The sequence below is a fragment of the Gossypium arboreum genome, chromosome 6 (assembly GCF_025698485.1).
Source record: "Gossypium arboreum isolate Shixiya-1 chromosome 6, ASM2569848v2, whole genome shotgun sequence".
NCBI lineage: Eukaryota > Viridiplantae > Streptophyta > Magnoliopsida > Malvales > Malvaceae > Gossypium > Gossypium arboreum.
Genome location: NC_069075.1, coordinates 140,733,420 through 140,759,051, shown reverse-complemented (window position 1 = coordinate 140,759,051; position 25,632 = coordinate 140,733,420). Strand labels below are relative to the sequence as shown.

At 31.4% G+C, this 25,632-nt stretch overlaps 5 protein-coding genes across 7 annotated transcripts; 4 read left to right on the top strand and 1 right to left on the bottom strand.

Moving 5' to 3' along the window:
- Positions 1-2,857: 2,857 nt before the first annotated feature.
- On the top strand, positions 2,858-6,731 carry LOC108484308 (uncharacterized). Its single transcript, XM_017788047.2, has 3 exons — positions 2,858-3,533; positions 4,146-4,333; positions 5,892-6,731. The coding sequence occupies exons 1-3, from the start codon at positions 2,909-2,911 to the stop codon at positions 6,405-6,407; spliced, it is 1,329 nt and encodes a 442-aa protein (XP_017643536.1). The 5' UTR covers positions 2,858-2,908; the 3' UTR covers positions 6,408-6,731.
- Positions 6,732-9,308: 2,577 nt separating this feature from the next.
- LOC108484415 (protein PHLOEM PROTEIN 2-LIKE A10-like) lies at positions 9,309-11,112 on the top strand. Its single transcript, XM_017788190.2, has one exon. It carries the CDS (start codon positions 9,685-9,687, stop codon positions 10,867-10,869), a length of 1,185 nt encoding a protein of 394 aa, XP_017643679.1. The 5' UTR covers positions 9,309-9,684; the 3' UTR covers positions 10,870-11,112.
- Positions 11,113-13,203: 2,091 nt separating this feature from the next.
- Positions 13,204-13,706, bottom strand: LOC108485794 (phytosulfokines-like). The gene is made up of 2 exons (XM_017789641.2): positions 13,509-13,706; positions 13,204-13,407 (listed from the first exon to the last, which is right to left on the bottom strand). Exons 1-2 carry the CDS (start codon positions 13,608-13,610, stop codon positions 13,282-13,284), a joined length of 228 nt encoding a protein of 75 aa, XP_017645130.1. The 5' UTR covers positions 13,611-13,706; the 3' UTR covers positions 13,204-13,281.
- Positions 13,707-18,780: 5,074 nt separating this feature from the next.
- Positions 18,781-19,416, top strand: LOC108485716 (uncharacterized). Its single transcript, XM_017789565.2, has one exon. It carries the CDS (start codon positions 18,881-18,883, stop codon positions 19,235-19,237), a length of 357 nt encoding a protein of 118 aa, XP_017645054.1. The 5' UTR covers positions 18,781-18,880; the 3' UTR covers positions 19,238-19,416.
- A 1,537-nt stretch (positions 19,417-20,953) lies between these two features.
- On the top strand, positions 20,954-25,229 carry LOC108484058 (uncharacterized). Of its 3 annotated transcripts, XM_017787682.2 has the most exons (12): positions 20,954-21,287; positions 21,386-21,575; positions 21,660-21,728; positions 21,901-22,007; positions 22,271-22,331; positions 22,706-22,765; positions 22,848-22,922; positions 23,344-23,496; positions 23,857-23,911; positions 24,344-24,466; positions 24,654-24,883; positions 24,976-25,229. In XM_017787682.2, the coding sequence occupies exons 1-12, from the start codon at positions 21,256-21,258 to the stop codon at positions 24,997-24,999; spliced, it is 1,179 nt and encodes a 392-aa protein (XP_017643171.1). In that variant the 5' UTR covers positions 20,954-21,255; the 3' UTR covers positions 25,000-25,229. The 3 variants fall into 3 exon arrangements, with proteins under 3 accessions (XP_017643171.1, XP_017643172.1, XP_017643174.1); XM_017787683.2 differs by lacking the exon at positions 21,901-22,007 and having other exon boundaries at positions 21,660-21,715; XM_017787685.2 differs by lacking the exon at positions 24,654-24,883 and having other exon boundaries at positions 20,955-21,287.
- Positions 25,230-25,632: the final 403 nt, after the last annotated feature.

Genomic DNA, 25,632 nt, shown 5'->3' with positions numbered 1-25,632 from the left:
AAAATTATATTAATAGCATTTTATATAGTGGTGACCAACATTGCATTAATATGATAAGGATGAGACCGATTGCCTTTTTTAATTTGTGTGATATTCTTAGTAGGAATAATTTATTACAATCAACTAAATCTGTGAATATTAGGGAGCAAGTACTGATATTTTTACATATAATTGGTCATAATGTAAGGTTTCGAGTGATTGGATCTAGATATTATAGATCAACTGAGACAGTTCACCGTTACTTTAGGATTGTATTGAGAGCTATTTTGAAATTTTATAAACTAGTTATTAGATCACCGATGAGTCAACTCTAGTGAAATCGAAACAATCGAAGGTTTTATCCTTATTTTAAAGATTGTATCGGAGCATTAGATGGAACTCATGTTCAGCATCCATTCCACCTAGCATTGAAGGAAGATTTCGTGGTCAGAATGGGGGCGACATAAAATGTATTGGCCCATTACATTTGATTTGAAATTTTCCTATGTTCTAGCTGGTTCGGAAGGTAGTGCACATGATTCTCGTATTTTAATTGATGCACTTTCAAGCCCAAGAGGATTAAGAATTCCAGAAGGTAATAATTATCATTAAATACCAAATAGTTCTAATAGCTCATAATTTATTAGTATTAATTATGTTTTGTAAAATTGTAGGCAAATATTATCTTGCTGATGCTGGATATGGCATCCGAAATGGATTTATTACCCCATATCGTGGTGTCCGATATCATTTAAAAGAGTTTAGTGCTCAGGGGCCTGAAAATGCAAAGGAACTCTCTAATCTTCGACATTCATCATTGCGAATCACTATTGAACGTGTTTTTGGGATTTTGAAGAAACAGTTTTGTGTATTAGATGCTGAACCATTTTGGAATTTTCAAACTCAAGTAGACATAGTTTTGGTTTGTTGTATCATTCATAATCATATCATGGGAGTTGATCCTAATGATTTACTTAATCAAGGATTATACGAGGAGTCTGAGTCTGATTTTATAATACCAACTCTTACGGAGCGAGAAGAAAGAGAAGAAGCAAGAGAATGGTCTGCTAAGAGAGACGAAATTGCACAAACTATGTAGACTGATTATATGGCTAGAAATATTAGGTAAGTTTAGGTCTTAGGTTTGTTGTTTCTATGTTATGTATGTTTTAGTATTAAAATTGTTCTTTTTTTGTTAATGTTTGTTGGATAATGATATTAAAATTTTAGTTTGTTGGATTTTGAAATTATTATGTCTTGAATTTGTTAGATATTGATTATGTTAAGCTTGTTAGATATTGAATTTATTATGTTTTAAGCTTGTTGGATATCGAAATGATTGACAATGACAATTATTAATGTAGAATGGGTAAGGGCAACAAAGAAGGGACCTCCAAGCAATTCAGGCGGACAAAACCGATGGAACATGTTTTTCTTGAAATTCTAGCAGAAGAGGCCCAGAAAGGAAATAAGCTTTCTAATACTTTCAAAACAGTTTCTATTAAACGAATTGTCGAAGCTATTTCTAAAAGATTCCAAGTCCAATGCGATGCGAAGCATGTGGAAAATCATTTGAGGACTGTAAAAGCCCAATGACAAATTATATGCAAAATTCGAGTGAAAGTGGTTTTGGATGGGATGTTAACATGAAAATGATCACATATGATAGAGCGACATATGATGCAGCAGTGATGGTAATATATGTATATATATGTTAAGTATATTTCAATTATTTTATACTTGTTATTCTAATTGTGTATAATATCCAACAGGCACACAAGAAGTATGAACCATTTTTGAATAAAAGTATTGATCATTATGATGAAATGGCTTTAGTTGTTGGCAAAGATATGACAACAGGGAGTTTTGCCAGAACATTTGCTGACATAGATTTGGATGATGGTAACCAAGATTCAAAGGCCTCTAGATCGCTACAATGAAGAGGATGAAGAGGTAAGAACAAATGTATCTTCATCTGGTACATCCAAACGTAAAAGAAAAAATGTTCAAGAAAGTGTCGTTGATGAACAAGTTAAATTTGTGGGTGAACAACTTGGCAAAATTGCTAATGCTTTGAAACAATTTACTGCGGATAAGACACCACAGCTTTACAAACAAGTGATGTCGATGGAGGAAGAAGGATTTCATGATGACTTCTTGTGCTCTGTGTTTGATTATCTAGTGAGTCATGAATCCGAGACCAAAGCTTTTTTAGTTAAAAATAAGAAGCATAAAAAAATTTGGCTTCAAAAATTTTCTCAAGGTTGAAGATATTAATACTTTTATGTGGTGTAATATTTAGTTATGCACTTGGACAATGTTGTTATTATGTGGTGTACTACTAATTATGCATTTGGATAATATTATTAATTTCTAGTATTAATTGTGGTTTGGAAGCTAATTTATAATTATTCAATCATTGTTTTTTTATTTTAACACAATTACAAATAATTTATCGACTTTGGTTGTTTTCAATTTATGAAGGTTAATGTTGTAGCTTAATAATTGAGTATTATTATATATTTAATTTAATTTATTTATTTATAAATAAATCATTGCAATATATGTAAAAACGATTTAAAATATAAAAATTATTAATATGTATATATATTTATTAATATATGTAAAATAACTTTTACGAAAATATTTTCGTGAAATCTACCAATCAATGTAAAATATTTTATACGACTTTATCTAAACACCAAAAAATACTTTCAGTAAATCATTTTCTAAAAAAATAAATTATTTTTCAAAAATTATTTTTAAAAATATTTTACTGAAAAACAAACCGAACAATTATAGTAAAGTCAAAAAAAAAAAATCAAAGTCAAAACGAAAAGATTCAACCATATATAATTGATTGCTCCACTCTAATGAAATTCAAAAAAGTTTAAAAAAGGAAAAAGGGAAGAAGAGATAATAAAGAAGCATGTCATGGTTAGCTCGGTCACTAGCGAACTCGCTTCTTCTTAACGAAGAAGATGATAATGAATCAACTTCTTCAGTAGATGAAGAAAACGACGTTGCAACGCACCAGTCTCAATCATCCTCCCTTCCTCTTAGGCAAAGCCTTGAACCCGAAGAAACCCAGTCGCTACAACAACATTCATTGTCCCCTCAACAAATAGCTGAGCTTCAATCGCGTGGTATCAAAGAAGACCTAACCGAGCTCAAACAAACCCTAACGCGTCAACTCTGGGGAGTCGCTTCCTTTCTTGCTCCTCCTCCTTCTCCTCGGACGCAATCCGATCGCCGATTTGATGATGTGTCGTTCTCTAATTTGAATCGAGTTGAACCGTCTGGTTCTGTGGCGTTTGAAGGGGCTGAGATTGGGGGAAGGTTGTTGAAGATGGCGGCGGCGGAGGATTTTCCGTTTGGATCCGGGGAAAATGAGGAAGAAAACGGGAGGGAAAGTGAAAATGAAGATGAGGAGGTGGATCAGGTGTTCAATGCGGTTGGGTTAACGGATGAGGTGTTGACATTTGCGAGGAACATCGCGCATCATCCAGAAACGTGGTTGGATTTCCCTCTTGATCCCGATGAGGACTTAGATGGTAATTTCCTGATTAATTTGACCCCATTCCATACTCTGATATGCAATTTTTCTATTGATTTTCTGTTTTTTTTAGGCTCAAGAGCTCAACGCATCACCAAAAATTGTTAATTTTGTTTGAATTTCAATTAAATACGGGATGGTTTTAGGGTTCTACACCTTTATGTTAAAATGCCAGATTGATGCCACCTTTATTTTCCTAGGCCATTATGTAAGCTAAATATTTCTATTGTTGAAGCATTGAAGGTCATTAAATAAAGGAGTTCAGTATCATTGAAAGTAAATGTAATTAATCTGCTCAGAAGCAATGAAATTTAAGTGATTGGGCTGAAAACTTATTTCCAATGTTTGTGAAATTCGATCAAGTGCCACCTTCTTTGCTTAAATTTTCAAGCTTTATATTATCGTTGCACCTTGCTCGATCTGTATGGTTTTTCATGTATTCTTTGCTTCTTTGGCTAGGTACTTTTGATTTATAAACTTCAATTTTGATCATAATTTCTGAGATTTCATTTTTTATTGTTTTTGTGTCTTACGAAGAATCAATTCACACAAATCGCAATAAGAGTTTGCGCGCTTATCTGATTTTCCTCCATTGTTTTCCTTGTTTTAGATTTTGACATGTCGGTTGCACAACAAGAGCATACTATGGCCATTGAACATCTTGCTCCCAGACTAGCAGCTCTTAGATTCGAACTTTGCCCTTGCCATATCAATGATGGTTACTTTTGGAAAGTTTATTTTGTTCTTCTACATTCAAGACTTAACAAGCATGACGCAGAGGTTCTATCTACACCTCAGGTCAGTTGCTTTTCATAGAATCGATATCATCGGGCACCAAATTATCGTTTTTACTTACATTTTGGTTCTTTTGGCCCCTTATCCATCACTCTTCCTTTTTCATTGTTTTATTTTTCTTGGCTCTGGTTGTACATTTTTAAAATTTAAACTTTATTTGGTGTAGTTATATTCTGTAAATATTGGAACAAGAATTATTGGGTAAAAGTACCATAGATGGCCCTGTACTAGGAGCCAGATTGCATTTTGCCCCCTCTACTAAAAAATTGGCAAATTAGTCTTTGTACATTAAATCAAAGAGTAAATTAGTCCTTTCTTTTAAAAATTTCATCTATTTGTACTGTTAAGAACTGTTGTGCATGATGGAATAACCAAACAGTGATATGCGGTGTGCCAAATGTATGTCATGCTGAAGTACACAAACCAAATTTTAACTGTATAAATGGATGGAATTTTTAACAAAATGATCAAATTGCTCTTTGATCTAAGGTATAAGGATTAATTTGCCCATTTTGTGAGTAGAAGGGGCAAAATGCAATTTGACTTTTACTACAGGAGCCACTGTAGTACTTTTACAGAAATATTGCAAAGTCTGATAGTCAATTGATATCAGATTCCTTTGCATTCTCGGCATTCAAACAAGAAATCCACCTTTTGCACCTGCACTCTAGCTAATCTTCTCCCTTGGGTTCACAATTATCATTTCCATTTACATGATAGGTAATATATAGAGTTCATCACTTCATGTGTTTACAACGACTGGAAAGTCTGTACACATTTGTGAGTCCGTATCAACCGCAACCTTCTTTGCTTGGTTTCAGTGTGCTGAATATGTCGGACAAGAGTTTCTTCCTGTACTTGTTTTCTTCTTTTTAAATTATTCTCTCCATCCATTCAAGAAAGTTACGGTTAGGAGTCCATTTTCAAAATTGGTTTTCCTTGGTTTCTTCATTAATTTTTGCTTAAGTTTTTTACGTATGACCTGAAAGGAGTAGACTTGGATGATTCTTGATTCTCTTTATGCCATGGCTGCTAGGGATGAGAAGCTCGGTTCAATAGCATTTCATATTGTTATGTAAAAGTGATGGTATTGGACAAAAGTAAAATGAATGCCATGTACTAGGAGTTAGCTTGCATTTTGCCCCCTTTACTTAAAAAATGGGCAAATTGATCCTTTCAGTTAAATTTTCATTCATTTCTACCATTAAAACTGGCTTGGCTGACAGCATGACCTGACAGTTACACATGCCGTGCCACATGTATCTCATTTTGACATATAGGGATCAATTTTTAACATTAAAAATAGATGGAACTTTTAACAGCAAAACTAGTTTGCTTTTTATCCAACTTACAGTGACTAATTTGTCTATTTCTTTTAGTAGAGGGGGCAAGATGCAATTTGTTTCCTAGTAAAGGCCTCCAGGGTACTTTTTCCGATAGTATTGTTTTAGAAGAGATCTGATCTAGAGTCTTTCTCCACTTTTTATGTCCTATTCTTTATCAAGCATATGTAGACAATATTATCGATTAATTCTCTAGTTGGCTAATCTATTTCCGGCAGGTAATGGAAGCCAGAACATTGTGGATGAAGGAGCTACAAAAGCAAACGAAGCGAGAAACCGATTGGTACGGAAGAAGCCCTTCCCACATAGGAGGTAGCTCTAGTACTTTGCAAAATGATCTTATTCCTTCCTCATCCTGTTATTTTGCCTTCGAGACCACATCACCTAGGACCTATACTTCTGAACCCACATCCAGTATCACAACAGATTATGAGGAAAAGCATCCGCTCGAAAGTACCGAGATGCCAGTCATAGATAAGTCTGTTATCGAGGAACATCCGGTGTCTAGCACTGAGGATAAGGCATCCTCAAAAATAACAATTCCAACTTTTGAAGATGATGATATTGATTGGCCAGAAGATGATGATTCCGAATACGGTGGTTATGGTGGAGCGACGATCTGTGTGGAGAACGAAGAAGATATTTCTTTCAGCGATCTCGAGGATGTAGATTATAGTATCACCCCCACAAAATCAAAGATGGTTTCAAAAGGATTTGAAACTTCTAAAACATAAGTCTGTGATATGATTCAGTTAGCAATAAGATCCACTGGTCGGGCCGAGTACAGAAACCGACAGCAACGTTTATGCAGGGGCAACGGTGGCAGGTGCTGAAGGTGAGTGATCAATCAAAGTGATAAATAGAGTGATATTTTGTCTCGGTTTTCCTTGATTTTGTACAGAAAATCTGTATTTAAAAAGTTTCCTTCTTACAACATGAGGTTTGCCACTTTGCCCTATAGATATAGGATATATGTATTTTTTATTTTTTTTGCTAAATTTTATGGAATTTTTTGATAACATGATTAATGAGATTCAATTTTTATTTTTATTTTTAAATATTTATAGTGGATTGGTAAACTGTCATATAGATCTTGGTACTAAGAGTTGGATTGCAATTTACATCTTGTACTCAAAAAATGAGTAAATTAGTAATTGTTAGTTAGATCATAGAATAAACTAGTTTATTAAAAATGGTCTTATACATAAGGGTGAGTGTTTGATCTAATTGAGTGAGATTGTTCGGGGTAAATTAAAAATTAAAATGTCAAATTAAGATATTTTAATTTGATAAATTTGAATCATTGATTAACTTATTTAGGCCTTAAAATTATTATTTTAAAGTTTTTAAAGTTTTAACTTTTTATATATTCTTTAGATTTTTTAAATTTTTTAAAAATATAAAAATTGGATTTTTGAATATTTTTAAATTTTAAAATTATTTTAATTTTGTTGAGTGAGAAATTAATTTGTTCATTTTCAAAATTGACAGGACCAAATGGATATTTATATCAATCATCATTCAATTATTCAATTTTAAAATTCAACTTAAACTCAAAACTCGAATTACTTATTCGAGTTGACTCAAAAAATTGAATAACTCTATTCAATTAACTTGAAATTCAAATTGTTTTTTGATTTTTTTCGAATCGAATCAAATTTTGCTCACTCCTACTTGTACACCAGCATGAGGTACATGTGGCAACCACGTGTAACTGTCTAGTTATTTCATCAATCAAATCAATTTTAAAAATTTTAACAAAAATGATTAATTTGTTATTTAATTCAACATATAATAATTAATTTATCTATTTTTTAATAAAAAAGATAAAATACAATCTAATTCATATTACGATTACTTCTATAATAAATTTTACCCTGCATAGGATATGACTTGTTGTTTACATCATCTGAACTTTAATGAACTAATAATTGAATAAAAATTGTTGTGAAAGATGAAGTCTTTAACTTACTTCCATCTCTTAATTCTAATAAAATACATTATCTAATTTGTTTATGTAAGGATGGATTGTTAGGTTTCGTATAAAAATGGTGCAAACAAAACTTATGATCTATTCCAAAACTTTTAACTAATGTTATTGTATTAGTCACTTGCATATTTTTATTTTATTTCTTAAGGTATTTATCAAAACGAGCCTAATAATTAATTCTCTATATTTTGTAATATCTTTAACTCTCAGTTAAGGTAGGGTAGAAAATACCCTTGTTAGCTCACTTAATTTTCGTGGTTTTGTAGATTGTTAATTTAATCATTATATTTTAATATGGTCATATTTATTCATTGTATAAGTAATCGATTTGATCCATGTTCTCTGGTTTTATAGTTTTTAGTTCTCATACTTTTTAAATTATGAAACTTAATTTTTTTTTTTAAAGTGTAATAAATACAATCAGAGTTCAAATACAAATATAAGTCCGAGGAATCACAAGTATCAAATTAGTATAGCATGACTGATTGAGGAATTATGAAGTAGAATCAAATCATTATAGCATAATCGACATAAGAATTGATACAATCCAAACTGAAGTTAACAAATTAGACTAAAACACACACATAATAGCTGCATAAAATGAGACTCAGAGACCCACAAGAGTAACTGCGCATGATGAACCTTGAACTTAGGTATTTAGTACGTAAATTGAATTCATAACTTTCCTTATTCGTTTGGATAGTTAATGGAGACCATTTCCCACCGTACCTCTAAGTGGTTATTGGTACATAGTATAGCCCGCCTTTTTTGAAATATAAAGGTTTTGATACTCTAACTTTATAAAAAGAAAAGTTATTTTAACTTTTTATTTATTTTTTAGTCCTTGAACTTATATTCTTTTATCAAATCACATTAAAATGGATAAAAATTTAATGTTTGTTAACTTTGTTGACATAGCATACACATGAATTGCCACGTGGATTACATGATAACATTTAATTAATTTATATTTTAAAAATATTTTTATAATTTTTAATTTTTAAAATTTTAAAAAATAATTAAATGATGATGTGTCATTCACGTGCATTAGCAAAATTAAATGACATTAATTTTTCCATTTATTTTTATGTGATTTGACAAAAAACACAAGTTTAAGCGTTAAAAATTAGAAAAAATAGAGGTCTAAAATGACTTTTCTATAAAATTGGAAGGTAAAAATGTCATTTTTCCAAATATAAACATTTACGTAACAATTCTTTCAAATATAAGAAGGGTAAATTATAATTTCGATCCTTTTATCATGCTCAAATTCAAAATTTATCTTTATACTCTTTTGGGAATAATGAAGATTCGAATATAAAAATCAATAAATTAGTCATTGTACATGAGATTAAAAATAACCTGATTATTTTGTTAAAAATTTTATTTATTTTTACGGTTAAAAAATCTTTATATATTAGCATAAAATACACGTGACATGTTGCGCGTCATTGTTAAATTATTCCGTTAGCCATATTAATTTTTAACACTACAGATAAATGAAAATCTTAACACAAATGACTAATCTTCACTTAAATTTAACACATAAAGATCAATTTAATTTTTTATTAAGTAAGAGAGATAAAATGACAGAATCTTACACGAAAGATTTAGCATGGGTTGTTACATGATATTATCTATACTAATAAACGCAACGCTCTGATACAGCGTCGTTTAATAAATAACGACAAGACCCCCCCGCCTTCTTCGAAAAATCAAAGCAGAGAAAAGAGATTCTCTGGACCTAAATTTCGGTAATTTATTTATCAATTTCATTTTTTTTCTTCATTTCTGCAACCAGGTTCGTTTCTCATTATCCCTACTGCAAATCCAATAGTAATTATCGTAATTCAACACCAAAACTAAAAAAAAAAAATTCACCTTTTTATCTATACAACTGATCTTTAATTTCTCTTCTTCTTTTTTTCTGGGGTTAATTTGCTTTTTTTTAGTCTTATTTGAAAAAGCCCCAGGGTTTAAAATTATTGTAACTGTGGGTATTTTTGGGGGTTTTAACGGATATGGAATTGGTGGAAAAGGCATTGACTTTTTCACGTAGGAAGAAAAAATGGCTTATTTTGCTAGCTATATGTGGTGTTTCTGGTTATGGGGTTTACAAGGTGTATAATTTACCTTCTTTGGGGAAGAAAAGGAAGAGACTTTTAAAGCTGTTTGGAGCTTTGGTTTCTTTAGCTGAAATGGTCTCTGAATCAGCAGAGACCATTAATATTGTCTCTAAGGACTTAAGGGAGTTTTTACAATCTGAATCTGATCAAATTCCTAATAGTTTGAAACAGATTTCAAAGATTGTGAGATCAGATGAGTTTTCCCAATCTTTTATTAGGGTTAATGAGGGTTTAACAATTGGAGTTTTGAGAGGGTATAAGTTAGAATCAAGGAATGAGAGTGAATTAGGAAAGGGTATTATGGAGAATTCTAGCTTGACTGATAAGGTATTGGATAGGGTTTTTTCTAATGCTGGGTCTGGTTTTGTATCTGTTGTTGTTGGTAGCTTTGCTAAAAATCTGGTTATGGGGTTTTATTCAAGTGGTGGTGAAATTGATGGTGAGTCATCTGATGTGCCTAAATGGGTTAATTTGCTTTATGATGATAAGTCTAAAGAGTTAATGGCTGATTGTATACAAAGATTTGTAAGCACGGCTGTTGCAGTTTATCTTGACAAGACGATGGATATTAATACTTATGATGAAATGTTTGCTGGGATGACCAATCCGAAGCATGAACACAATGTGAGAGGCATTTTGGTTTCTGTTTGTAATGGTGCTGTGGAAACGTTGGTGAGAACGTCGCATCAGGTGCTGACAAATTCGAGATCGGATACTTGTTCCATTGTAGAACAGAGTGAGGACACCAAGGAAGAAGCATCTTTAGAAGGAGTGAAAGAGGGGAAGGGGAACTCATTTGATAAGGTCTCATCGACATTGGCAGTTCCTAGCAATAGGAAGTTTGTGGTTGATGTGACTGGGAGGGTGACTTTTGGAACGATAAAAACCATAATGGAGTTTCTGGTATGGAAGCTTTTAGAGAGTATGAAAAGAAGCATTCATGTTGTTCGTGATGAGGTTGTGGAAAGAGGACTTGATGTTATCAGATACGTCGGTGCAAAGTCTTCCATAATTGTCACCATTTGTGTCTCACTTTACTTACATATCGTTGGTGGTAGCAGGGTTCTCTTGCAGGGTTGAATAGGTTTGTTCTCTCTTCTCATGGAACTACAACGAAATCTTAATAAAGTTGCCTTCAATGTATATATATGTCTCTCCTGCAAATAAAATGTATTAACTAGGGTCATTTTAGCTTTAGGAAAATACTGAAATTCCTCCAAATTTATTGAATTATTCAAACGTATACTCGATATTCTTATGCTGTATGTATACCACAATTATGGTAATTGTTGTTCCACAAAATTAAGTCATTTAGAAATCAAAGTTACAGAGGATATGCACACTACTATTACGCTCTGAGTTAAATTTACAATACTTGTGCCAACTCTTTGACCATTCTGAATAAAAGTTTGTTCCATTGATAATCACATCACACTTTCATGAACTGTGATTTCTCTGAGTAGGATGGGATTTGCTTATTGCTGTACCTATTGCAGTCAGTTTCAGTCAATGCCTTTCAAAGATATATATCCCTATGAGCATCATTTCTTGCCTAGGAAAGTTTTTGATCGTGTAATATGATTCTGATGGATTGTATATGATGATAGATTAATTAACATTATGACCTATTGTAGATGCTTGTTTTTGGTTACTAATTGTTCTATCAATAGTAGCTTCGGGAAATATTGTTCCTTACAAGAGCACCTTTGGGAACGTCATGTTGGGAACAACCCTGGAAGGTTTTCAGAATTTCTAGGTTGTTCCACTATTGGGATGCCTTGGAGAGCTTGGTTTGGAAGCTCATATACAAATTTGTTCTTAACCTTTCTTTGGAATACAACTGCTTCCTCCTTATTTCTTCATTAAACAAAATATGCATTTGCACTTAAGACCTTTCTTGCTAAAATATTTTAACTAGGTGTAACTTTCATGTACCCATCCTTATACCCATTATTCATATAACTTACCTTCCATTACACACATTCAAATAACTTCTCCCACTTCCACCACCCATTATTTTAGCATGTTCATTCCCACTTTATTATAATTGTTCTTTAATCATTTCTTTCCAAGGCCTATAAATGGAGGCTTAAAAGTTTTATTTCGGGACTTTTGATCTTTTAGCAAACTTAGCACTTTAGAATTTTCCCTGTAACTTTTTTTCTACAATCACAACAACCATCTTAGTGCTCTCCTTTCTCAGTCTCTTATTGCTTCCATCACCACTCACTGCCACCACACTTGTTTTCTAGAGTCTGCCCCAATCTTCCTCTCTGCCATCTCTAAATGACATTTCATTTTACTAGATTGTAACGTTTTCTCACCTTATCAAAAGAACCCTTTACACCTATCTTACTAACCCCAGCCTATGAACCGAAGGGATTTATCCATAACCAGTTGGTCGAGTCTACTTTTTCAGTTTGTACTTTTGCTGGTCGATACAAGCGTCTGTGCATATACATAGAGCTTGCGTTGTCACGAACAATTTAGTTGTTGATGCAGTCATCTTTAAAACATTACATCCGATGGCTGTAGAATCTGAATATGATCGTTGTTGTTAAGTTGATAATGTTGAACCTTGGACTTGTGTGATTGTGACAGTAATCCATATTTATGATTCTGAGAATCATCAGTGCCTATGTACTATGCAGTCCAGATAGTGGGGTAGGTCCTTGTAGGAAATTTACTAGTTGCATTTGCAAGTGCAACCCTACCTGCCATTCATTGACAGAGCTGTGACCTTGTAGGTCATCCAATGACATGATCTTTATGTTGAAACTTTTGGTCCCTGAAAAGACCATGTACTTTCATCTTGTCCACCACTCACATCCAATTATAACGTAAAGCTAATTCTCCAACAAATGACACAGTATAAAATTATTAAAAATTTGTACCCTTTAGTTCATATAAAAAAATGGTGGCTGTTTCTTTGCCATTTAAAGATGGTATGTTCATCTCTCTTATGGTTGTTAAACATGCATTTATCACATTATTAAAGAGTGTTGAATTGTCATAGCCATGTTTGACCCTCAAGGTTGGCATGTTGCCAATTATCTGGCGTGTGTTGGAACTTGCAAGAAAATTCTTACGTTACATGTGTAAATTGTCTTGCAAAAAAGCCATAAATTTTTTTATGTTAATTCCATTGTTGTTTAGTCACAGCTTTTTGACCAATATTAAGCGTAACCAATTTTCTTTGTCTTCATCTCCATTTAAGAGAATCTTCATTAGCAACTTGGCTTATGTGTTATTCTTTTTCTCTCTTCTTTTTTCCAAGTGACTGATTTTTCAAACATTTTCTAAGTTTGCATCTACAAAGAAATGGATCATCTGTGGTTCACATGCATGAAAAAAAGAAGAATAAGAAAGAACAAAACCAAATATATATGCCATCTATACAATCATATGCCAACATTAATGGAAATATATGTGATTTTATTTATGGCTTTTGATGCTACGATTGAACCAATATTTTACCAAAACAATTCAACTTCATGGCTTGTGATTCTGGGTATAAATATAGTCCACATGAGCAGCAAGGGTTCTTCTCATCAAGCACTCCTCTTTGCCAATTCCTTCACAGTTCTCATCAGCATCAACTTTCTCTGCCTCAACTCCCTGCATGAACCAAAAACCAATATCAATACACACATATGTATAGGTAACCTTGTAAAAGAGATCTACAAAGAAATCTGAGGATTGGATTAGGTGAGACATACCTCATGTTGGGTTAAGGACAAAGTTGGCTCAGGCCTAGCAGCATAGCTTTGCATGAAATTAAAAAGAAGCGCAGCTATGAAAAGTGAACAAAGCTTGGACATCTTTTTTTCTCTTGTTTTCTTGGTTTGAAGAGAGAATTTTGAGAGGTGATATGATTGAAGGTGAAACAAAAATGGATGAATTTATAGAGGATATAGAAGGGAAAGAAAGATACTATGTGAGTTGGTGGGGGTTGAATTTGGGTGGACTTACAGATAATTTCATATCAATCCAATATCAACCAGTTAATTTCAGACATGTGTAGGGGTGAAGTTTTAATTACTTTATATACTTGACTTCAGCAGATATATAATATATGATATCATATCAAATGGAAATGGTAAAAGAAAATGTGATTTGATTGCTTTGTAAGAGAAAAATCTAAAGGAAAATCTCAGTGTGAAGATTTTTGCAATTTTTGTGCTTTGTACTCGATGCATGAAATTAACTAATGGCATTTAATGTGAGATGTAGTTATCCAGGTGTTTCCCATTTTGACTGTTCCTTGTTTGTCAGGTGATTTAGAGGTTACACGTATCACAACTTTTAAGGATGTTGTATCAAATGGGCCACAGCCCAATAACATCTTACTCAAGCTCTTGATGTTATGGAAAGTACTGTAGAAGTGGATTTCATAACAACAATAGCAGTAACAAATAAAGTTTTATGGTTGAAAGGATGATGTGTGATATACATATGGAAGAACAATGATTTCATCCTCAAGCTCTACTTCTACACTCGATTATGTATCAGGTCAGCTGTCTAAATTTGAAGGTCTACTCAAAAAATAAGAGGTTTTGGATAAAAATATAAGTTTAAAAAATAAGTTTAGACAAAAAAATAAAACTTGTTTTTCTAATGAGCTAGCCCTCGAGTAGAATTTTCTCTTGACCCGGCCCGAATCAATTGTTTTGTTGTCATTTCGCTATTATATTGCTATTATTTTCTTATTATTGTTTGAATATTGTATAACTCTAGTTTTATTATTAATTTTGTTACTATTTTATAGGCATTTGTTTATTAAGTTGCAACTATCTTAATATTATTTAAGTATAAAGTCCATTTAATGTATTTTTAATTTGTTGGGAAATATTAATTTCAACATTTTTAGTATATTTGATGTATACTTTTTAAATTTAATTTTATATAAAATAATTTTAAAAATTAATACGGACAAGTCAAATTAAACTCGAATTTAGCATTTTTAATATGAATTAGACTTTAGTAGAATTTTAAGCCTAAAACCAACTCATGATCAGATTTATCTACTTTCTTAAGGGAAGTACTAAAAATTGGAGAACTTTAGTTTACTACAAGTCTAAAGATCAACTAGCAGATCTATTTACAAACCAATTCTAGTTAGCAAGTTCATGTTAGGTTTTTATGTCCTTTTTAAGTATAGTAATTTTATCAAATTTGATGGTTAAACTGATTATTCATGGAAATGCACAATGCCTTTAATAGTTTTGCATGTAAAGTAAATGATTAAGGAAATATTAGATTACTGATTATCGAAGATTTCCCTTATATTAAGTTGTATTATAAGGAGTATTTGTAATATATAAAATAATTTATATTATTAAATAATCTAAATAGTTTGTAGTTCATGCAGTCATATTGAGTAAATGACTGCAGTTAAGACTATCATTATGTCGTCTATAAGTCTAAATGGGGAGATAGCTTGTTTTGACTATTGAAGGTGAACTGACTCCCAAGATAAAGACATAGATATGGTTGTTTGGATTAACAATGTCTTGGACAATATCAAGTTGAATTAATCTGAGATCCATTGAATTAATTTGAGATCCATTTATAAATTAATTTACTACGTAAATGAATGACTGTATTGAAAACCTATTCATCTCAAAATAGTAAACTAAAAGTTGATGCATTGACTATATGACTTATGCAATATGTAGGCCATTTGTTTGTGACAAATGATTTAATCTTATCGCTATAAGTTATGACTATTTTTATTATAGTAGATACGATGGTGACCATGAAAGTGGAACATGACCATGAAAGCTCCATACTCACCTCGAGCTCAATTAAACATACATTTTTAAGCTTGAGATACAATCGAGTTACTTGAGGTCGATTAAGCTCGTACATATTCAAATTCGAACTTGGCTTGATAATTAAACTTAGGGATAATAATATATATTAAGGGCAATAATATAATTTAATAATATAAAATATTTAACAATATATTAAAAATTAAAATCTCAATAAAGTTCACGAGCCATTTGAGTCGAGTATTGCTAAACTCGAATTCAATTTGACCGATAGCTCTAACTCAACTCGATAATTACCAAATCTAAAACAATTTTTTTCAAATCGAACTTGAATAATTTATTAGCATCAATATTTCATTTACATCCCTAATTTCAAATCTTAAATTACATAAAATTTAGGATTCAAATCCTGAAGAACCCTACTCTCCCACCAATTTCTTACAAATTTCCAAAGGATCCCTTCTTGGCAATTAATGCTAGGTAGTTTGAGTGGTGATCAACATCCTCCAAATAAACGACGACCATTCAAGTCTATATCCTGCAACATTCCTACAATCTTTCGATTCACACACATATACATACACATACACATATATATATATATATATATATATATATATATCAGCATCAACTCTTAAAAGCAAGCAATAAGCTTCCACCGACGATTAGTACTATACTGTATCTTACGTATCAAGTTTAGGATACCATCAGAAAATAATTAAAATAATAATATAAAACATAATACGAGTTAAATAATTAAAATAAATATATTTTTTATTAAATTGGTATCACGAATTAATTGAATACCAACTCAATTAAAAATAATTAATTATAATTATGAATACATTTTATCTTTTACATAATCGAAATCTAAAATATATATATTAAAATGACCACACTTAATAAGATTTGAACTTAAAACACATTAATTTTTAACAATTTAATCCCATAATTTAATATATATATATATGAAAATAATTTAATACACCGTCAGTAGTTTTTTAAACTCTAAAAGCAAGTTAAGAGTTTGACAAATATATTATAAATAATAATAATAATATACAAATTAATTATATAAATAAATATGACATTTATCGCACTTATTAACTTCTAGTTATCTAATCATGCATGCAGAAGAAAGCACTTCCCACTGTTCCACATGATAAATTTTGTTCAAAGCTTGAGTTGTTGCTCAATTAATTCTATGATATTACATAACAACTACCACTATTATAATTCTTTCCCTATTTAGTTTTACATTCCCAAATTAATTTCACTAACCAAAAATTAATTCCCCATATATAAAATTCAATTAATCTCTCCCTTTCTCGTCTCCATAAATAAGTTTAGGGTTGTTAACTATTTGATAGAAATAATAAAGATAGGGCTACAAACAAAGTGGGGGTAAACAATGATTAGACTCCTCACTTCACCTATGGGTCTCATCATTATCCTGTATTTCTTCTTTATTATGGTAGGCTTAATAAGGATTCAAATGACGAAAATACATAATTTCAAAAAAATGCATTATCCTAAGATTTTCTCTCTCTTCCCTTTTTTAAATTCTCACAGTAGAGAAAAGGATTGAATTGAAATTATTTATTTTTTTAGGGACCAAGGCTCCTTGTAATGCTTTTTCTTTAATGAAATTAGTTTTTATAATTAAGAAAATAAGAATTCAAATGATCAAAAAAATGAGAGTACTTGAATTTGCTATCAATCTTCAATACAATATGTGATTTACGTTCAACTCATTTATCAAGTTTTGATTTCACTCCTATGCATACACTATATTACTCTCCCAACTAAGACTTGACCCTTAAAAGTTTAGTTACTAATTGAACACAAAGAACTTTTTGTTTACAACAATTATGCACTAACATAAGTTGCTCACAACGAGCAAGTTAAGTGCTTTCTATCTCGTGCTATTAGTAAAACAAGCCCTCTATTAAATAAGTGTATTTGGACTTGTTAATTCTTCAATGAACGCAAACTTCAAACTCCTTAAAAATAGCTCGAGTACGTCTTCAATAAGGAAATATATATCAAAGACATTCTAGGAATAAAGATCTCTTTTTAATTAAGGAAGCTTGATAACGTTGAAAGTCTTCAATCAGTCTTTGCTTCATTGAATTTTTTCACTTTCAATATGATAAATTAATATTAAAAATCCTCAAATACATAAAAAAGTTCAAAGCTTTTCGACCAAAGTTGTCAACACATATATGAAAAGTTACACTATAGTCTAGATGTATAGTTGGCACTAACAAAATAAATAAATAGGGAAAAAATATTTTTTTTGATTAAATTTGAAGTCAAATCAAATCAAACCTCTAAGTAAGAGATAAAAACTCTCTTTATCTATAAGTCTTAAATTCGAAATTATTTTTAGTAGTTATCGGATTTTACACCACTCGACAAAAAAAGAGTTTATAGATTAACTTAAAATAATAGTAAATAGAATGTTAAAAATTTTAAAATTAGGTGAGAAAAAGCAAAAATTGGAATTGTCATTGCTATATAAAGGAATGAAGTTATGTGAAAGAAAAAAGGAGGAGGAGGAGGAGGAATTAACATATTTAAAGGCCTTTATTTACATTTATTTATATGAATAGAGTTGTTATAGGTAGGGTCCGGTATTTTCTTTTTCTTTTTCTGTTGCTACTTTCCTATTTGAATATATATATACATGGTTATTATTCTATCTGTAGCGGAGATTTTTAAATTTACAAGTAGGGTTCAATAAATATCACATGTTTATTTTATTTTTAAATATTCATTAACGATACATAATAGCATTTCACTTCTGTTTGGGAAGTTTTTTAACTTAATTTACTATCGGTTTACCAAATAATTTTCTCTATATGTATACTTATATTAAAAGTTAGTGTAAATTATAAGAATAGTTCTCACTTGTATATTTGGTTCTATTTCGGTCATTTAACTAATAATGTTCTTGATTTAGTCTTTTGACTTTTCAAATTAAATATTTTAACTACTTCCCATTAGATGCTATTAACTCAATAATAAAAATATAACGTGAACTTTTTTTATTGTCTTATTAATAAATTTAATTATCTAATATTTACACAGCTCGATCTCTTGTCAACTACCATACACATCACCTCTTCATTAAAAAATAATAGGGCATAAGTGGAATTAAATTTATTATAGTAATAATTAAACAAACAACCATAATTATAACTTTAAAAAGGGACACCCAAACCCTCAACTTTAATCCCATAACCACTCCTCTTCTTTTTTTTCTTCGGCAACTTCAAGGCTTTTGATCATAAATTATTTTACCAACTAAATTCATGGTCATGGCAACCACTACCTCTACTACCACTAACTGCTCACATTTCTTCAATCTCCGATCAAACGACGACGAACCCAAGCTGGTCCGTCCGTCACCACCCACCGCTCACGGCTCACCAGCTGCTTCTGGGTCTGGGTGTGGAAAGCTCGACGGTGTCATCATGTGGTTCGTCAATGGCGTGGCGACTGTATTCTTTGCATCGTTAGAACGGTGTTCTTGCGTCCGTATAACCACGGCAGATGACGGCGAGGACGCGAATGACGTGCCGTTGATTCACGGTGACGGAAACGTCAGGCTTGACGCTGGAACCACGAGGAGGAGGACTGCAGGGAAAGCACCGTTTCTTCAAGACTAAGGGGTTTTAAGAAATATATTTCGTTTGTTACTTAATTTGGTAAGTTAAATATGATGATGGAGTTGCTCTTGCATTTGTGAATGTTTTAGTGGGATTATATTGTTGTTTGGAAGTATATTTTTACTTTTGTTCTTTATGAATATGAAATTGAAAAATAAATTAGTTTTTTTTATTTAAAATTTTATCAATTGTACCATTAAAAAAATCTACATGACTGTCAGAATAATCATACAATGATACATGGCATACAACATATACTTCATACTGACGTATCAAGACTAATTTTTAATAGTAAAAATTGATGAAATTTTTTAATAGAAAAATCAGTTTTCCCTGTGATATAATGTATAATGATTATTTTGTCTATTTTTTTAGTAAAGATGATAAAATATAATTAGACTCTAATAGAGTAACCTCTATAGTCCTTTTTTTAGTTAAAATATATCTCTTACTATATTACAAATCTATTGAGTTTGTGTAACCCTCAATCAGGACACCAACTTAATAAATTTACCAAAAGTTGTCCCTCATTTTTAATAAGTAATAGATATTATATTTAGGATAATTTTATATTTTTATATAAAATCTAAAAATTCTTACATATAATGAGATTTAAACCTAAAACATTATAATTTTTAATCATTTAACTTTAACATTTCGACCAAAACTATTTTATGTTATCATATCATTTTATTAAAATTTGTTGCTTACATTTTTTTGATATATCAACGAGCATAGTGATAGTAAATAACAAAACATACATACAATAATAATGATTAGATTAAAATTTATAAATCAAAAATGAGGTTTAATATATGTATGCAACTGTTAAAGATTATATAATTGTTTTTGAAGTTATAATTGATCAATATAATAAGTCTAATCAATATCAAGCATTGTAAGTATTAAATTGAATAATTTAACTCAATCAAGTAATGTAATTTAATATAACAAATAAATCCACACAATTTTCATAAAATGGAACTCGAATTTTGGTGCTAAACATCTCAATGTTGATAATATGATCTGATTATATCGACTCTTTTTAACATAATACTTAAAACTACTTATAGCCTCTCCCTAACTCATAAATAGGAGGATAATACACTTCAAAGCACTTAAACCCACATCCTACATTAACAACAATATTCATACCAATTGATTTATGACTCAATCAACTAATAATATGATTATTTAATTGTTATTTTGTAAATGTTTTTACATTTAATGTGTTATTTTTTTTAATTTAAAAAAATCAATGATAGAATGTTTTAAGTTTTTTTTTTTAAATACACACATTGTCATGCATTCAATTATGTTGAAACCGAATTGGATCAGTTGATCAAACTAGGAATTAGGCGATGTACGGTTTCAATGTAAGATAAAAATTCGCTTAACCCGTGAAGAAAAAAACTGCAATTGACTTTTCCAAAACAATATAGATATTACGATGATTAATATGTTTACATTAGTATTAATAAATTCAATTGAATAATTAAAATATAAAAAATTTAAAATTATGTTTGCTTAATTAACTTTTCCAAAAAGAGAATAGATATGACAAAAAAATATTAATTTTTTCAAAAAATTATTTTTAAAATTTATTTTCCAAAATCATTTTTATTGCAATAAACCGACCTAAATAAATCTAAAATGAGAGTTAAAACTATAAATTTTTCGAATACCAAAATCCAAAATTAAATAAAACGACACCATTTTTACCGTTTTTAAACTATCTTTGGTTTAAACAAAAGAAAATATGCTCTCTCTCTTTCTCTCTCACACACACACACACACACACACACACACACACACACACACACCATCAGCACGCAGAGGGGAAGTCACTGCCACGGTGCAGCATCAGGATCCGCCACCGTTTTGAACTACCTTAAAATCGTCGCCTTAAATTCCCCAATCCGTCGCTGAAAAATTTCTTCAGTAAAGGCCAAATTGATTTGACGGCACGTTAAAGTGAAAAAAAATTTCAAAAAAAGGGGAAAAAAAGTTTTTAAGCGATGCTCCAAATTGGAGAAGAAACCCCTTCGAGGTAAAAGACATTGAAATTAGGGTTTAATTCTTCATTTTATTTCTTCAATGATCTCGAATTTTATTAACAATGTTTCTAATTTTTATGTTTTGCGGTAGGTTTGAGTTACTGAGCGTGGTTAGAAAACACTCGAATTTATTAGGGAAAACGACGGTGGATGAGGAAGATGCTACAGACGTTGAAATGGACGGTAAATTTTGGCATGATATCTTCGATTTGTATTTCGTTAGGGGTAAGGAATCGAGAGGTCGACAAGATGATGATCTCATATTTTTCGTTCGGAAATGGGTATCGAATCTTGATCACTTTATTTTTTTAAATTAACTATTTTTTGGAATATTAAGCTAATTGTTTCTATTTATGATGTTATAGAAGGGGCATTCTTTTAACGAAAGTGAGGAAAGTGTTGCTCCTTACTTTGTACGCAGGTGGGCACCTGAGGTAAAAGAAAGTCAAAAACCAACTTGAATCTGAATTTAAGTTTTCTTGTTTAAGTTGATTCCATTTCAATTCATTAGCTTTCATAGCTTTTTGGTATAATGCTGTAGGTGCCAATTCTGGGTTACCTTTATTACAACTTAGTATAATTTGTCTTTACTTTTTTTTGAAACAGTTAGATAAGTTAGTTGGTGACAGTTTATCAGTTGTGGATTGGCGGCGCTCGTTTTATTTGAATATGATTGCCCATACTTCGTACTCTGTAACAGTGGCTATTTGCAGGCAATTTCTTCACTTCAATGTGTTGTGTCTTATCTATACAATGTGATACATATTTTAGTTATTTTGCCGTATATGTTGTTCCAACCATAATGGTGGATGCTTTCCTAAAGTGTAAATGATATATTCCGTTTCTTATTACTCTTAAAAATGTCTCTTTGTTTCCTCCTTTCACCCTGGTGAACTAACTTTTCCTGTCTTTGAATTTGAATTTTGAAGTTTAGTGGTTAAACTTGAACTATGAGTTAACTTTCCCCTTTTTCCAGTCACAATGTCCTTAGAAATCATCAAGTGGGGCAAGACACACCATTATCTGCTATCTACAAGGTAATTCCTGCTTTATTGTAGCTAATGATGTCAGTAACCTTTTGGATGATATTTATATCTCTAACTTTTTGGAACTGTTCTTCTGTACTTAATATCTGTCATCATGGAGGAAAAGAAAAAGAAAAACTGACCAAATTTGTTGAGAAAAGTAGGAATAAACATGTAACTATTGCTTCTAACATGCTATGTGAATTACTGAATTCATCCTCCCTATATAAGCTATAGCCTGTAAATTTTTGCAATTTGAATCCGAGAACTTGAATTATTTTTTATGTTAAATCAAATCCTGTTACTTGAAAGGATTGCTTAATGTCCTTGCCAACATTGGATGCTGCATTATCTGATTGTAAATTTTTCATTCTGCTGTCCTGCAGGTTGTGAAGACTGTTTATGCATCTCCCAGTCGAGTAAATTTTCATTTGGACTCAAAAAAGGCAAGCCTTTCTATTTCCAGGAAATCATGGTGACATTGAGATTTTCTTCAATTTTTTGGCATGCTCACTTGCATGGATACAGGAAGTAGAGACAACACCTGCCTATCCGGACATCTGTTTTGCAATAGATGATTTTGACTCTACTTTTGATGCAGTGGTAAATGCTTTCACTTTCTTTATAAAGTTACCAATAAGATTGTTGCATAAATGCACGTGTTATTTATCCTTTTATTTTTTCTCAAATTAATATATTTATGATGAAATTTTTAATTAAGTACTTTTTGCAAAAGTGCAAGTTTCTAGTGGTATATGGTTTTCAATTTGGCTGGAATTACTGACTTCCTCTTGCAACCCATTTTAAAAGCATAAGCTAATGAGGAAGTTAGAACTTGCTATTTTTGAAGATGTTTAAGTACCAAAGTCACTTCTTGGTTTGTACATTTGCATCCTTTCTCGGTTATACTGTTGTGCTGTTCTTTGTTAATAACGAAATTGCTGGATTTTATGGAAAGTAAAAATGTTTTGGTTAATTGTAGGACCTCCAATATATCACACTTGACATTTTTCTTCTCATGCAGGTCTTGACAGAAACAGATCATTGCTATTGTGTTCTTCTTAATGCGCTTGATGGGGCAGCTTTTCCTAGTGAAAAGGGTACAAATGATAGCAGTTCCAGCAACAAAGTACCATTAAGAGTAGATACTAATTCTATGAAGACGAAAAATAGTAAGGTTTGGGTCCTTTCTCAGCTTTGTGATAATTTATGTGTATTGATTCCGTGATCAACCAGAGTCTTCACTTCTGAAGGAGGTACTTACAACTTCTTGGTTTTTGATGTTAACAAAATGTTACAAAAATGATGGAAGTGATATATAATTGTTTTTCCTGACATTTGTTACATTTTAATATGCCAACTTGGAATATTTGATCATCATGAACTAATTTTGTATATGTAAGTTTTAAATAACATAATGTTAGCATCAAATGGGCTGATGCCGTTGATTCTGTGAAAAGCTGCTTGGGAGTAGTATGCATGCAAACGTACTTTGAAGATCAGTTTGCTGATGACATGCTGCTAATTGTTATTGCAGCTCACACTTTTTTCTGGATTTGTCAGCTATCAAATGGTCCGGGATGCATATGATGGTACACTACCTGGAATCAATCTTTCCAAGAATTGCCTTCTGTTTTTGTTCTTTCAGAATTTTGCAAAAATCTAGCTCATGATCTGATAAATATGTTCTGCTTGTGTTAATGTGAATGTGAGAAATTGATTGATATGTTAAACATATTCTGTTTTACTATAGTTTTACAATGGGTTGACACCCTTGTTGGTTCCTTTTAATCAACATATTTTTCATTTATCAAAAATAATCATGGTCTGTGGAAAAACATGCACATTTAGTCTTTAAACTTGCAGTTGATTTAATGTCGAGTAGGCCTGGTCTAGTTTAAAGGGTGCAAAACATGTAGACTGCTTAACTTAGGTTCTAAACAGCTTAGCTTTTAGTTTATTCTTAATGTCTTCTTCATGCTTATTTAGTTCTCATCTCATATCATTCCGTCTTTTTTTCCCAGCTGGGAGTTCTGGATTTGGAAGTCTTCTATCAATGGGTCATTCCTCTGGCAAAAAAGACAGACTTTACATGAAAGGTCCTGGAGGACGTGGGGAAGTTGAAGTAGCTGTTTCTGGTGTCGTAGGTCAGTAAGAAATTCATCTTAGAAACTATCCTCTAAAATTCAGTTCCTTCTTTGTTTCTTATTTCTCAATGCTTATGTAGATTATTAAAACTGTAAAAGCCCAAATTTCCAGTGTTGAATTCATTACTCATGTGAATGATGCATGCAAGTATCCATTCATACACTGAATCTATCTTTTCTCTATCAGACCAAAGCAAGGAAGATTCAGGTCCTTTTTCACCCATTATATCAAAAAAGGGTTTCGGACTTGGCTCCATTGTTCGTAAAGCAGCTTCTGTTGCATCTGTAGCAGCAAAGAACGCTTATGCAGTGGCTTCTGCCACTTCATCTTCTGATGAAGAAATGATACCTCTCAAATGTTGCTTAATGTCTATAACATTGCCTTGGGAACACATTGCTTATGATCTTTTGTTCAAAGTAAAGATCAAATTTTATTAATTGCATTTGCTGCCATACTGATTTCTCTGCACACTAATGAACACTTATAGCTTCCATTTCGATTCTTACAGGGAAGTCCTCCAGTGAACTTGTAGATTTCCTGTATTTCTTGTTGCTGAAATCCACGGAACTTAAGAGTAGAAGCTACCTGCCTCAGGAGAAGTGCAATTGCAGGTAAATGTCCAAAATGTTTCCACCATCCAGAGCATGAAAGGAGATTATCTTTTATCTCTGTATACATTGGTGCTGGGTTTTTGAGTGTTTTAAGGGTGTATGATGAAATAGTGTACATTATTTATTGTAAATCCTAGACTGTTCTTTGTGATGCTTTCATTGTTTCAGATTCTTTTCACATTCTTAGTGAATGCCAAGGTTTCACTCCTTCCATTTGCATGGGCATTGCTTCTTTGCATATTTATATATGGGTCTAATTCTGGGTTTAGGCTCTTTATTATACTGAAATTTGTGATTTAATCCTTTTTATTCTGACATAATTTGGTCTTGTTAACATTTCTTTTTTCCATTTAAGTGATGGAGTAGATTTTTCACCTTAACAGCCTAAAGCATTTAGTTGATATGTAAATTATTTTGAATTTACTAATGATATTATTATAAAAGTAAAGAATCGAATTATGTAAAATCAAAGGGATTAAATTTTAAATTCCAACACAGTAGAGGGATTAAACTCAGAATTAGACCATATATAAGAAAGGGAGTTAATAGAGCTT